Source organism: Zalophus californianus, chromosome 3 (genome assembly GCF_009762305.2).
Source record: "Zalophus californianus isolate mZalCal1 chromosome 3, mZalCal1.pri.v2, whole genome shotgun sequence".
Classification (NCBI taxonomy): Eukaryota; Metazoa; Chordata; class Mammalia; order Carnivora; family Otariidae; genus Zalophus; species Zalophus californianus.
The window spans coordinates 107,578,786-107,592,357 of NC_045597.1; the positions used below are offsets into that span (position 1 = coordinate 107,578,786).

At 33.0% G+C, this 13,572-nt stretch overlaps 1 protein-coding gene across 1 annotated transcript in view; it reads right to left on the minus strand.

Moving 5' to 3' along the window:
* Positions 1-13,572, minus strand: part of LRP1B (LDL receptor related protein 1B) — a 1,883,216-nt gene that overhangs the window by 752,184 nt on the left and 1,117,460 nt on the right. Inside the window, 2 exon segments of the mRNA XM_035726875.1 lie at positions 5,867-6,056; positions 8,288-8,507. Of these exon segments, the coding sequence (XP_035582768.1) occupies positions 5,867-6,056; positions 8,288-8,507 (410 nt within the window).

Genomic DNA, 13,572 nt, shown 5'->3' on the forward strand with positions numbered 1-13,572 from the left:
ATCTCCCAACAAACAAAAGCCCAGGGCCAGATGGCTTCCCAGGGGATTTCTACCAAACATTTAAAGAAGAATTAATATCTACTCTTCTGAAACTCTTCCAAAATATAGAAATGGAAGGAAAACTTCCAAAATCATTTTATGAGGCCACCATTACCTTGATCCCAAAACAGACAAAGACCCCATCTAAAAGGAGAATTACAGACCAATATCCTTGATGAACATAGCTGCAAAAATTCTCACCAAAATACTAGCCAATAGGATCCAACAGTACATTAAAAGGATTATTCACCACGACCAAGTGGGATTTATCCCTGGGCTGCAAGGTTGGTTCAACATCCACAAATCAATCAGTGTGGTACAATATATTAGTAAAAGAAAGAACAAGAATCATAGGATCCTCTCAATAGATGCAGAAAAAGCATTAGACAAAGTACGGCATCCTTTCTTAATTAAAACTCTTCAGAGTGTAGGGATAGAGGGTACATACCTCAATATCATAAAAGTCATCTATGAGAAACCCGCAGTGAATATCATTCTCAATGGGGAATGACTGAGAGCTTTTTCCCCTAAGGTCAAGAACACAGCAGGGATGTCCACTATCACCACTGCTATTCAACATAATACTAGAAGTCCTAGCCACAGCAATCAGACAACAAAAAGAAATAAAAGGCATCCAAATCAGCAAAGAAGAAGTCAAAATCTCACTGTTTGCAGATGATATGATACTTTATGTGGAAAACCCAAAAGACTCCACCCCAAAACTGCTAGAACTCCTACAGGAATTCAGTAAAGTAGCAGGATATAAAATCAATGCACAGAAATCAGTGGCATTTCTATACACCAACAACAAAACAGAAGAGAAATTAAGGAGTCGATTCCTTTTAGAATCGCACCCAAAACCATAAGATAACTAGGAATAAATCTAAGCAAAGAGGCAAGAATCTGTACTCAGAAAACTGTGGAATACTCATGAAAGAAATTGAGGAAGACACAAAGAAATGGAAAAATGTTCCAAGCTCATGGATTGGAACAACAAATATTGTGAAAATGTCAATGCTACCTAGAGCAATCTACACATTTAACGTAATCCTTATCAAAATACCATCCACTTTTTAAAAAGAAATGGAACAAATAATCCTAAAATTTGTATGGAACCAGAAAAGACCCCGAATAGCCAGTGGAATGTTGAAAAAGAAAAGCAAAGCTGGCGGCATCACAATTCCAGACTTCCAGCTCTATTACAAAGCTGTCATCATCAAGGCAGTATGGTACTGGCCCAAAAACAGACACATAGATCAATGGAACAGAATAGAGAGCCCAGAAATGGACCCTCAACTCTATGGTCAACTCATCTTCAACAAAGCAGGAAAGAATGTCCAATGGCAAAAAGACAGTCTTTTCAACAAATGGTGTTGGGAAAATTGGACATCTGCATGCAGAAGAATGAAACTGGACCATTTCCTTACACCACACACAAAAATAGACTCAAAAATGGTTGAAAGACGTAAATGTGAGACAGGAGTCCATCAAAATCCTAAAGGAGAACACAGGCAGCAACCTCTTCGACCTCAGCTGCAGCAACTTTTTCCTAGAAACATCACCAAAGGCAAGGGACCAAGGGCAAAAATGAACTACTGGGACTTCATCAAGATAAAAAGCTTTTGCACAGGGTAGGGGGATGGGTTAGCCTGGTGATGGGTATTAAAGAGGGCACATTCTGCATGGAGCACTGGGTGTTATGAACAAACAATGAATCATGGAACACTACATCAAAAACTAATGATGTAATATATGGTGATTAACATAACAATAAAAAAATTTAAAAAAAACTAAATTATATAGACAATGAAGAAAAAAAAGCTTTTGCACAGCAAAAGAAACACACACATACATTCTATTAGGAGCCTAATTAGTCTTTTGGGCTATTTTTTGATGGTGATTATTTCCAAAATGGAAAATTTGGAAAGAAAGACAAATTTTGTGATGATGGCCCTATCACTAAATGTAAATCTTAGTAGACTACACAATAATGTGGTTAATAAACAAGTCACATACTAAATAAAAATTACTGTGTCTGATATATTAATGCTTTGTAATATAAGATCTCCTAATCCTGAGTTCTATAGGGTAGTCAAGAACTTTACATTTTTTAAAAAAAGTTTTGAATAAAAATTTATCAATGTCAGAACTACAATCACTACAGAAAAGACATACTCTTTTCCTTCTATCTAAAAGTATAGTAGTTTTATGTTTTTTTTTTAATTGGCCACATAAATTCATCACATAAAACACTTTAAGGTCAGACAAACCTGAATTTGAATCCCAGTTTTTCCCTGGCTCATTGTTTCCTGTGGTCAAATGGCTATATCTGCCTGATCTTTGGGTTTTTCATATGCACAATAGAAATCGATAGTATCTACCTTAAATATCTTTTATGAGATTCAAATAAGAATATTTAGCCCATTTCCTTGTAGTTAGAATTACAGTTAATTATTAGTTAATAAATTTCATATATTTGGCATAGAAGCTAATCTATTATTTTTAATTCTATATAAGAAAATATTCATTAATCATTTTAGATATTGCACTTAGTTTTGAATATCTTATTCTCTAAAATGTGGGGGGGGAGTGTGCTTTTGAACCTAGAGAATAAACAGGGAAAAGTGTTAGTTTTATACAATTCCTGTGCTTTATCTGAGAAATTTCGGGAAAGGATTTTAACAATTCTTCTAGATATCTAATGTAAATGAAAAAGAAGGAAAATTTATCAATTAAATCGGAAGAAACAGCAATAGCATATGAGAAAAAAATGTTTTGGCATTACTTAGGAATTCATTCCTAAGGGTACTTTTCTGTTTAGTATGGTTGTAAATCTACCTTCCTGAAATTAGCTGTTATATTAACAAATAATTTGATAAAAGACTCTTCTGATCTGGAGAGGTCAAATTAGCTGACTAATTTTCTGACACCAAATCTAAAAGAATTTAGATGTTACATTAATATGAATATGAATTTTATATTAATAACATTCCTGGATATTTCTCATGGTATTCCTATTGGGTGGGATGTGTGTGTGTGTATGTGTGTGTGTGTATGTGTGTGATATAATCTAGCATCTACGTATATACGTTTGTTTGTGTGTGTGTATATATATATATATATATATATATATACACACACATATTCTCTCTCTCTCTCTCTCTATATATATATATATATATTCACAGATACATGTATAAATACTACATATAAGTTTATATAAGGTATATAGTCATATACATAGTTTCTCAGAGAGTGAAAATACAAGACTATATAAGACTACTTTATCCCATTCCATGAAGAAATAGTGATCTGTACCTATGTAGGAAGATGGTTTTCTATTCAATTCCAACTATTTTATTCTTAGAAAAACAGTCTAACAAGACAGTATGTAACCAAAGTTTGAGTGCCACTGATTGTGTGTTTCTAAATATTTATTAATATCTGATGTTCACAAGATGCAAAGAGAAATGTCATTCACTTTCTCATGAGAGAAAATTATAATATGGTAAGATAACATGTCTGCATTTGAACATCTGAGTGCATTTTGCTTTATAATCTACCTATTCTGATTAGTTTAGTAAAAATATGAAAAACTTAAATCTTAAGTAGGTTATCCAATTCAATGTCTTTTGACTAAATGAAAAATATTTTGGCCAGACATCCTCTCCATACTCTATTACCTAGTCAAAAGATCCACTTAAGTACTACTCATTCCTTAGCTACAAGAAGACTGGGTAGAAAACTCAAACTAATTGATTATTTCACCTAAGTTTATGAAAAATAATCAATCAATTTGCCCAAACACATTATTTCAGTAAGGCAACATAATGGTTTCTATAATAAAGGTTGTATAAAGAGTTTAGTAGTTAGGGCTAAGCTTTCATTTTAATGTGACTTTAATTAATTTTTAAAAAGCACTTTAAAAAAGCATTGTCCATCCAAGAGATAGCATTGAACAATTATATGCCAATGGAACTGTCTAGAACACCAGGCATATTTCCTCATGAAATACAGGAGTACATTCCACATAGTCCTATCAGAGGCATGTGCTCAATTGTATATGATTGTGATACATTGTTCCTTTCAATATTTACTTAACGTTTTTATATGGAAGGAGACTTTAACTAAATGCATCCTTATAGAGAAATGATAAAGGAAAATTAATATAAAATGTGTGGGAGGTACATGTAATGACAATTAAATAGTGATTTAATTCTTACAGGAATTTTATGAAGAAAGCATTTCTTATCTTTGTTAGATCTTTTATGATATGTCTAAAGTTTCAGAAGAAAAAGTGTTGGAAGCTGGATGTGAGCCCAAGACCATTTTACAGTAAGTCAGGTGTTTCTTATCTCACATGCTGCATTTAATTTATCAACTTTCTAAAACCACTAGAAGTTTGAAGAAAATGAAGATTCTGAAAACATCATGGAATTTGGCTAGAAGGAGTTCAGCAATGATATTCAAGATTAACAATTTCTAAAGAGAATGGAAATAGGAAATGGGATTGTATACTGATTACTGTAATAAAATCTAGGAAACCAATGATTATGAAATTAGAGGGTACAACAATCAGGAAAGGAAAACCCTACAGGAGATGAGAAGAGTTGTTCTTTTTCAGGGTCTTGCCTCCAGTTCGGGGTAGACTCTCCATAATGGTTGGGGAAGGGAGGGGGTAAGGAGCAGTACATGAATGTAATAGAAAATATTAGCATTTTATCTATCTAGACAATTGTTACTATTCTTCATTACTTGTCCAAAAATACAGCTTATACCACTTCAAATAATTTCACTTTTATTCTTTTTAAAGATTTTATCTTTCATTATCTATTGAAATTTCTTACTTTATATACTTCCATTATTTTATAAAATTGCATTTGTATCCCAATGAGGCAATTTTAATACAGTAGGAAAAAAAAAAACAAGCACTTCAATGAGATAGTTTGCTTTTAAGATATCTGATTTAGCTGAAATATCTTAAAAAAATCTCTTACTACTAGATAACTTTCTATTGACAATATATGCATTGAAAAACTCAGGATATTATTTTTTCATCCTAAATTTATTAAAATGTCTGCTCATTAAGTTTTCACAAGAATATCTCCATAAATAAAAGGAACAGTGACTATTTAGATTCATAACAAAAGTCTACCACACAATTTACTAAGCTGTTTTCTTTGCTTAATACCTAAATTCTGAGTCATGCAATTTGTAGATGGCCTAATAAATATTAATAACTCATGTAGATAAAATGTACAATAACATTACCTGATTTTAATAAGACATGAATATCATAGTAGATTATTTCCCTTTCTTAACATCTAAAATAATTAAATATTCCTTAAATGGACATGACACTAATCAGATAAATATACTAATATACTTTTTACAATACTCTTTTCATAGTACGACTTATTTTAAAATATTTTCACATAATACTTTTTTCCCATGAAAAGTTTTTCTCGCTGCTCACAATACTTAATCTTTAAAACATTAAGTGGATCTTTTTCCTTTTTACTTTAAATAACTGTCTTCTTCAGTCTTCTTTACTCTAAATAACATGAAGATAACATGAAAAAGGAAGCATTTGGAGAAATCCTTGAACTTCACCCAAATAGAATTCCCAGTTACTTGCTTAGGCTATTTTCAACAATAAATAATAAATGTTTATTGTAACAAAATCTAAGATTTGATTGACTCTGGAGTGACTAGACACCTTTTATCATAAAACTTAAATGACACTGTCAAAATAAAAACTTTTGTAAATACTGTGAAGTATTAGTGTAGGTAAAACTCAGAAGAAATTTTATATGGTTTTTAATACCTTGTTGCTTTCGTGGATCATAAATCTGAAGCCCAAACAGGGGTGGTCTTTCACGCCTCAGTAATGTCACCTCGTTCGTTATCAAATCTAGTTGAAAAATGGAACCGTTCATGTAATCGGTCCAGAACACATAATTCCCATGATGCGAGAGTCCAAAAGGATGGTTCAGCTCTTTCCCACTGTAAACAATCTGTAAAATATAAACACATTGTGAAAAATCAGAACTGACCTTTAAAAACATAACTAAATATTTATAGAAAATGATATTCAAATAAGTATAAAAGATAATGATCTAACTAATATCTTAACTCATTTTCTTTCAGTATATTTGAAAAATGTATTTCACAATGTGAGCATATTTTTCTGCTTTTAGGACATGCTATTTGAAGGAGGTATTTGTATTTCATCCATTTAAATCCTCTCGTATATGACATTACTCATATGGTCAAGAAATACAAACATTAAAATGACTTTGCCTGACACTCTTTCCTGCTCTTTTCTTTATGATATTCCAGTATCATAACCTGGAATAGAAACTGATCTGAGCAATTAGTGTCATTATGTGTATTTTGATATTGCTTATCCAACAGCCAAGGAATAAAACATGGTCTTACAACATTGGAAGTGTAAAGGATTCTCCTACTTAATTGGGCCAATGCAAATTGAAGAAATCTGGGAAACGACAGGAAGGGAGGTCAAGTTTTTAATTTTGAACATAGAAACATTTATTCGTAGTAAGTAGAATAAAGGATTCTCCTACTTAATTGGGCCAATGCAAATTGAAGAAATCTGGGAAACGACAGGAAGGGAGGTCAAGTTTTTAATTTTGAACATAGAAACATTTATTCGTAGTAAGTAGATAAACAAGACTCACTGGCTAATTTCAGTTCTGGTTTTCTTAGTATATTCTTTACATTCTAGTTGTATTTTGTTTTTGTTTAACTGGAACAAACGTGTGATAAGTGCTGTTTCACATGGAGGTTTGTAGAAGAGGAATCAGGAATCACACTTCCAATAATAATATCTTTTCACCATTCACCATTTATAAAGTGATATTGTATACAATATGAAAAAGTATTTTGTATTCACTCTATTTAAAATTAAAGAATTGAAGAAGTTATCTAAATATTGTGGGGTTAGAAATTCAAGTTTTGCTCCTCTTATCTGAATTCTTCATGTCACATTTTCATATACTGAATAATTAAGATAGTTTTTTACCTTTATTTTCTCACCTACATGAAGTCTAAAATATACTAGCCATTACAATGTTATCTATGTGGTGTACATATCAATATCTTTATTTTATTTATTTATTTTTTATTTGACAGAGAGAGTACAATCACAGGGAGTGGCAGGCAGAGGCAGAGGGAGAGGGAGAAGCAGGCTCCCTGCCAAGCAGGGAGCCCGAAGTGGGACTCAATCCCGGGACTCCAGGATCATGACCTGAGCCAAAGGCAGCCGCTTAACCATCTGAGCCACCCAGGTGCCCCATATCAATATCCTTAAAGGAGTCACACGCATTTATTTGGCACCTGTTAAATATGTGATATTAGGTTAAATGCCAATCAATTTTACTATTGGGGGATAAATACTAAAAGCATGGTTAGAGTCAACCAATGATTGAAGTAGTCTTAACTTCTTACTGTACTGTTTATTTCTCAAACAGAATTCATAATGAGTAGGCTAGGCCAACTATGCAGTCTTTCTTTCCAAAAAGAAGTATAGTATCAATGGAAGCATTCTGATAATTTCTAACATTCTATTTTCTATTACGTAACTAAACAATTGAAGTCAGTTTATAAAGTTATATGCAGTCAGGTTATTATAAGATACAATGTAGAGGTGATGTTCTCTTAACACGGCTTCTGTTGGCACACAGTCAACTCCATCCTCTATTTTACTCAAGAATTTCAAAAGCGTTTGCAATGATCCTACCCAAAGAAGCAAGAGGAAATTGATATTTATTCATAGCAATAGGCTTGAAGTCCAGTTCATTTTTGTTTTCAATTCCACTGTCATGAAGTTCTTTATTTAAGTAAATGCACTATAATTACTTTTTCATAATATATAGGTTAAATTTCACCTGCAAATATTAAAGATATTTGAAGAGAGTTGGGTTTCTTGGTCATAGCAAACTCATAAATGATGGAGAAAAACTGCATTTTAAAACAGCTCCGATATCCTGAGAGCTTCTTTTTAAAATCCCACAAATCCTGGCATACCACAGTGAGCTGGTCCCCGTCTCCTGGAGGCAAGGGCCAGCTGCACTTCTTAATGCTCAGCCTCCTTTAGCCACCCCACAGAGACTACTGGCAGCCACCTCAGAGGGGTAAAAATAAACTTGAAAGTATTTCTAACACAACACAACATCGCTCTGTGAAGAAGCCTGTGAGTTAAAAAACAGCAGTATTTGTCTTTTACCTTCCTGTGAGTTCCATTCAAAAACACTTTTTCAATATGATCGTAATAGGCATCACACCAGTATAATGTGTTGGTGTGAAAGTCCAGAGTTAAACCGTTTGGCCACAGCATCTTTGAAGTCACAAAAATTTGCCGATTGAAGCCATCCATCCAGGCCTTCTCAATCCTTCCCACGCTGTCATCTATTTCATCTTCCTCCCAGTCTGTCCAATACATCCAACTAAGACGTTACAAACAAGAGCACACACGTTATTTCAACCAGCCACCATATGGAGGGATGCTTCTTTCGATTGGTCACTGCTCTAAAATCTAATTACATTCTGATTTCTCCTCCTATCTAAATGCTCATCTGCCAAGCGAGGGGGCATCTGTGGAGTCCTTGGGGAAGTACAGATGTGTTCAGTGAACATTCCATTCAGACACATTACAGAAAAACCACTATGGCACTTGTTGGTTCCATTTGCTCTTTAGCCTAACACTAAGTGCCAAATATTGATTTTCTCTGGGGTTGATACTAAGTTTAGAGAATGATTTTTGAAGCATTCTTATTTTTAAATGTTGTCCACTTCAGAAAACATATAATCAATGATGTGACTGAAAAGCAGATTGACTGACCTGAGAACTCACAATGCCGTTAATGATCTACCCCAGGCTTTATTTAATCTCTGATGAATTATTAGTTTTTAAGACAGGCAACTGAATTGTCTTTGTACTAAAGGGTATGGTCATACTGGGTTTATTTGGCCAAGTCTAATTTGTCTTCCTCATGCAAATTATCTATGCTTTATGGCTGCTTATTATTACCTCAAAACCCACAGAAGATGATTTAGCTGCACATAAGTTTAATAACATCAGGTTGACTGACCTTGAGATTTTGAGGTTTAATTTCTATCTCAAACAAAAGCTTCTTCCTTTAAAAACAAGTCTTTTGTGTAAGCTCTAACAGTGGGAGACGGAGCCTTCAGCTAATGTTCTAGTTCCCTCATGAATAATGTTAAAACCCTCCAAAAGTGTTGCTCTAGGGTCATGTGAAAGTTCTGGAGTTATTAATTAAAGTGTAGGTTTTAATTCAGTCACCTCATATACAACTTTATAAAGCTCTAAAGCTTTTCTAAGCTGTTGATCCTAGAAATGCCCTTAGTAGATCCTCTGCCTCCCACTTTTTGTGGACCCTAAAGAATTTCTGAGGTAATTTGGGAAAAATCTGTATCCACGACTAAAAAATTCCTACTGTGATCTAAACAGGAAGATTTGGGACAACTGAGGATGTAACACACCATCCATTATTTTATGCCAGTTAAGCTTTTTAAAAATTCCCTTAACAGTTTAAATTTATTTTGATATGTCTTTTTAGACCTGAGGAAATATATTGAGATTGGTGAATTTTATTGTCAAAATACATTCTTATCCTAGAAATAAACATGGAAATATGTTTATCTTGCATCCAGCATGTTCTTCAAGTGGTCTTAATTATTGGAATAAATTAGGAACAAACGGGATAGTCCTTTCATTTCCTCTAGTCCTATGTTACTTAGATATAACTAGTTGACGTCAACTGTATAAAACAACTATGTAAAAGAGAAATATACAAATTTTTATCTCTATTAATACTCCATGAAATCTTAAATATGGTTAGTCAATGCAGTTTTATTATTGTTGCTATTTTACAACTTGTTAAATTGCAATTATCGTCCCCTGTAGGTTTCTTTTAACCACAGTAACACTCTTTTTTTTTCTTTGATTCTCCAACCCAAATTGCATATACATGCAGACACATACATGAAGGGTAATTGTGGTGAATCCAAGCATAATTTATATTGTTTTGCTATTTAAAGAAATCATTGTTTGTGATCTGATCCATTATCTAAGATTATTTTTATTCAAACAGAATATAAGAAAAAATTTAAACAAGGGTGCCAATCGAACAGAGGCTAAGTGTGTGATTATCATCTCCCAATTTCATTATGTGATGAAAAGTTATATTGTGGAAGCCTTATAATCAATATGAAATGTGATCATTCCTAAACATAGAAAATAGGAAATATAACCTATAAAGTAAGTACAAACTAATATAAATCTTTTTATATGTGAGACTCAGGTATTCATTAAGTAAATATTAAGTTAAGTGAGCCTTCTGCTAATATGGAAGGAAAAATTTCACCTCTATTTTTCAAGTTCTGTTCAAATACAATTATTTGATGAAGTCTATTTCTACCCTTTTTGTCAAAATAAAGTCTTTCCTTTATTTCCTAGCGACATTTCTTTTTAGTTTTTTAAATAATATTTATTGAATTTTTGGCTTATATTATATTTAATGGTGTTACATGTCTGATGGTTTCGATCAAAAATTAAAATAATTAAGGGCAGGGATTATTTCTTACTTGTATTTGTACCCTATAGCACTAAGCTTGCTTTTGTTGATATTGATTGTACCCCCAAATTAAATTGTATTAGGTGGTCAATCCTAGACATATTGAAATCCTTAACCACTTCTCTGCCATGAAAATAACATACATTTTATTGTTAAAAAAACTCGATTTAGTGCCAACATAAGAGCTATGTTATCTAAAGGGTGTGGCACTATTAATTGAGGTAGGGATAGCGGAGATCATGTTTGGGGGGAAATACGCACTCAGCTTTGGGCATATTTACTACAGATGATATTTTGAGAAGTCAGAACTGGAGACGCAGGTTTCTAAGTTACTGATATAAATTATGAAGTGAGAAATTATTGGAAAGGAGGGAATTCATCTCTATCAGCTTGAGAAACAGTGCCATCATGACCAAGTCCCCCTACAGCTTTATCCCCATTTCTAAAACTGTGAAGGCCTGTGATTCCATTCTATCAATCCCCACTTTTCTATTCCTATTATAAATGCTACAGTCTGTCTTTTATCCCTTTTCAAAGGGAGCTTCTAACAGATTGTTCCCATACAACTATCATATCTCTATGACTTGTCTTCCAAAGTCATGAATTGAAAAACGTGACTTTTATTCTCAAAACCTTCCAATTATTGTCATCAGAAAAAAAAAAAACCTTCTTTTAATCCCAACATTGAAGACTTCTGCATATTTCTAGTTTCATCTCCTACTATGTTCCTTCACATGCCCTCTGCTCTAGCCGTAGTGAACTCATCTCATCTCAAAACTGCCATTAACATCCGTGCCTCTAAACACATACTTATAATGTCTAGTCAGAGTACAGTGACTAACCTCATGACTGCACATCCTAAGCCCCAGAGACCAAATCTACTCATTTGGAAATCCTTTTCATTCTCTAAAGCTCAATTGTGAATTGAAAAACCACAATGATTTTCTGAAGAGCATTATTTCATTCTATTTAATTGATAGGTAATTTGTGTGTGTATGTGTGTGCACACCAAGCACACCAGATTATAAACTCCTTGAGGGCAATTACTGTCTTACTAACTTCTACAGTGACTAACCTCATGACTGCACATCCTAAGCCCCAGAGACCAAATTTACTCATTTGGAAATCCTTTTCATTCTCTAAAGCTCAATTGTGAATTGAAAAACCACAATGATTTTCTGAAGAGCATTATTTCATTCTATTTTATTTGATAGGTAATTTGTGTGTGTGTGTGTGTGTGCACACCATGCACACCAGATTATAAACTCCTTGAGGGCAATTACTGTCTTACTAACTTCTATTGCTCTAGATGGTAGTTACTCAAGAATATATTTTAATAAAGAAATAAATGAACAAATTTTTTACAGATTTTGTAATTGTTTATGAAACTTTGGATAAAGCATATCTCTGAAATGAGCAATTTTTTTAATTGACTATTTTAATAGAAAAACCCTGTAATTCTCTCTTCCTGTATACAGCTACAAATAGGTGTTATGGTAGGAAAAAAGTAAATAAATCAAGTTTCTTATTTTTAATGTTTTGTGCAAAGTTATATTGTGCCTATTTTAAATGGACTTTTCCAAACTAAAGTTTCTTCTTTTTTAAAAATTATATTATAGTCAAACAATTATTTGGACAACAAATTCACATGATTCCACTTCTATCTTCCAATCCATTCTCCACAGAACAGGTTGGATTTTTTAAAATTCTTACTTCCCTATTTTATCCCTGCACTGAACACAAGTACAAAGCTCTCATCCTGCTTCCTTTCCAACTGCATCTTCATCACTTCTGCCCTTGCTATCAACAGTCCAACTCCACTGTCCTCATCTCGGTTCCTCTGATAGTCAAGCTTTTACCCAACTTAAGATCTTCAAATGTATGATTTTCTTGATCTGAAATACTCTTTCCCTCACTCTCCATTGCTGATTCCTTTTCTATGTTAAGTCTTGGTTTGAATGATACATCCTTGGAGAGGCCTTTCAGCAAACCTATTGAAATCCGTCTCCCTGTTAGTCTCCATTATGTCATTCTGTTTGTTCTCCTCCTTCATTCTGGTCTGTAGAAATTACATTAGTTGCTTATTTGGTACTTATTTCTTGTTCTATCTGCCTATCCTGCACCTTGCAGATAACAGAAGATGCTTCACAAGGTTTAAGGCTATGCCTGTTTTGTTAACTACTGTATACCTAGTGCAGAATTCTGGATATGGTATATTGCTAGGGAAAAATTTGTGTGCATGAAAAAAATATATATATTTGTGTGTGTATGTATATGCAAATAAATATATGTGTATGTATGTGTATATATGAATATATATGAATATATGTATATTCATATATATATACACACATATGTGTTTTTCAGGTTGGTGCATAATAGAAAATAGAAAATGTCTAGTGGAAAAGATTTAAGATTCTTTATAGCAACAGAGGCAAATATAGGGTCAGCTAGTAGATATTACAGAGATGCAGATATTGCCAGATATTGCCTTAATGAAAAGAAAAAAAAAGTCAATTAAAATGGTCCCCAAATACTATAAACTATGTAAATGTTATAGGGTTTAAATCCAAGTTGGATGCCTGCCTATGAGGGAAGTGTTGAAGGGGATTCTTGAATTTGAATAGAGAGATGGGACTAATGGCCTCTAAATTTCCTTCTAAATCATGATTCTATGACCTCCATATATTTCTCTAACAGAATACTGAGAAGGAAGACACTGTTTTAAGATATCTTGCTTCAAGTAGATTTAGACAGTGTGTAATAAATTGTTTCTCTTAAAATTAAGATTGCCTTGATTTAAATTTAGGTCAGATAGATGATTTGGCTTAAAAGTCCAAGAATAGGACAGATAATTATGGAATCCACACATAAAATCACTGAAATTACTTTATAATTATGTCTTATAAGAACA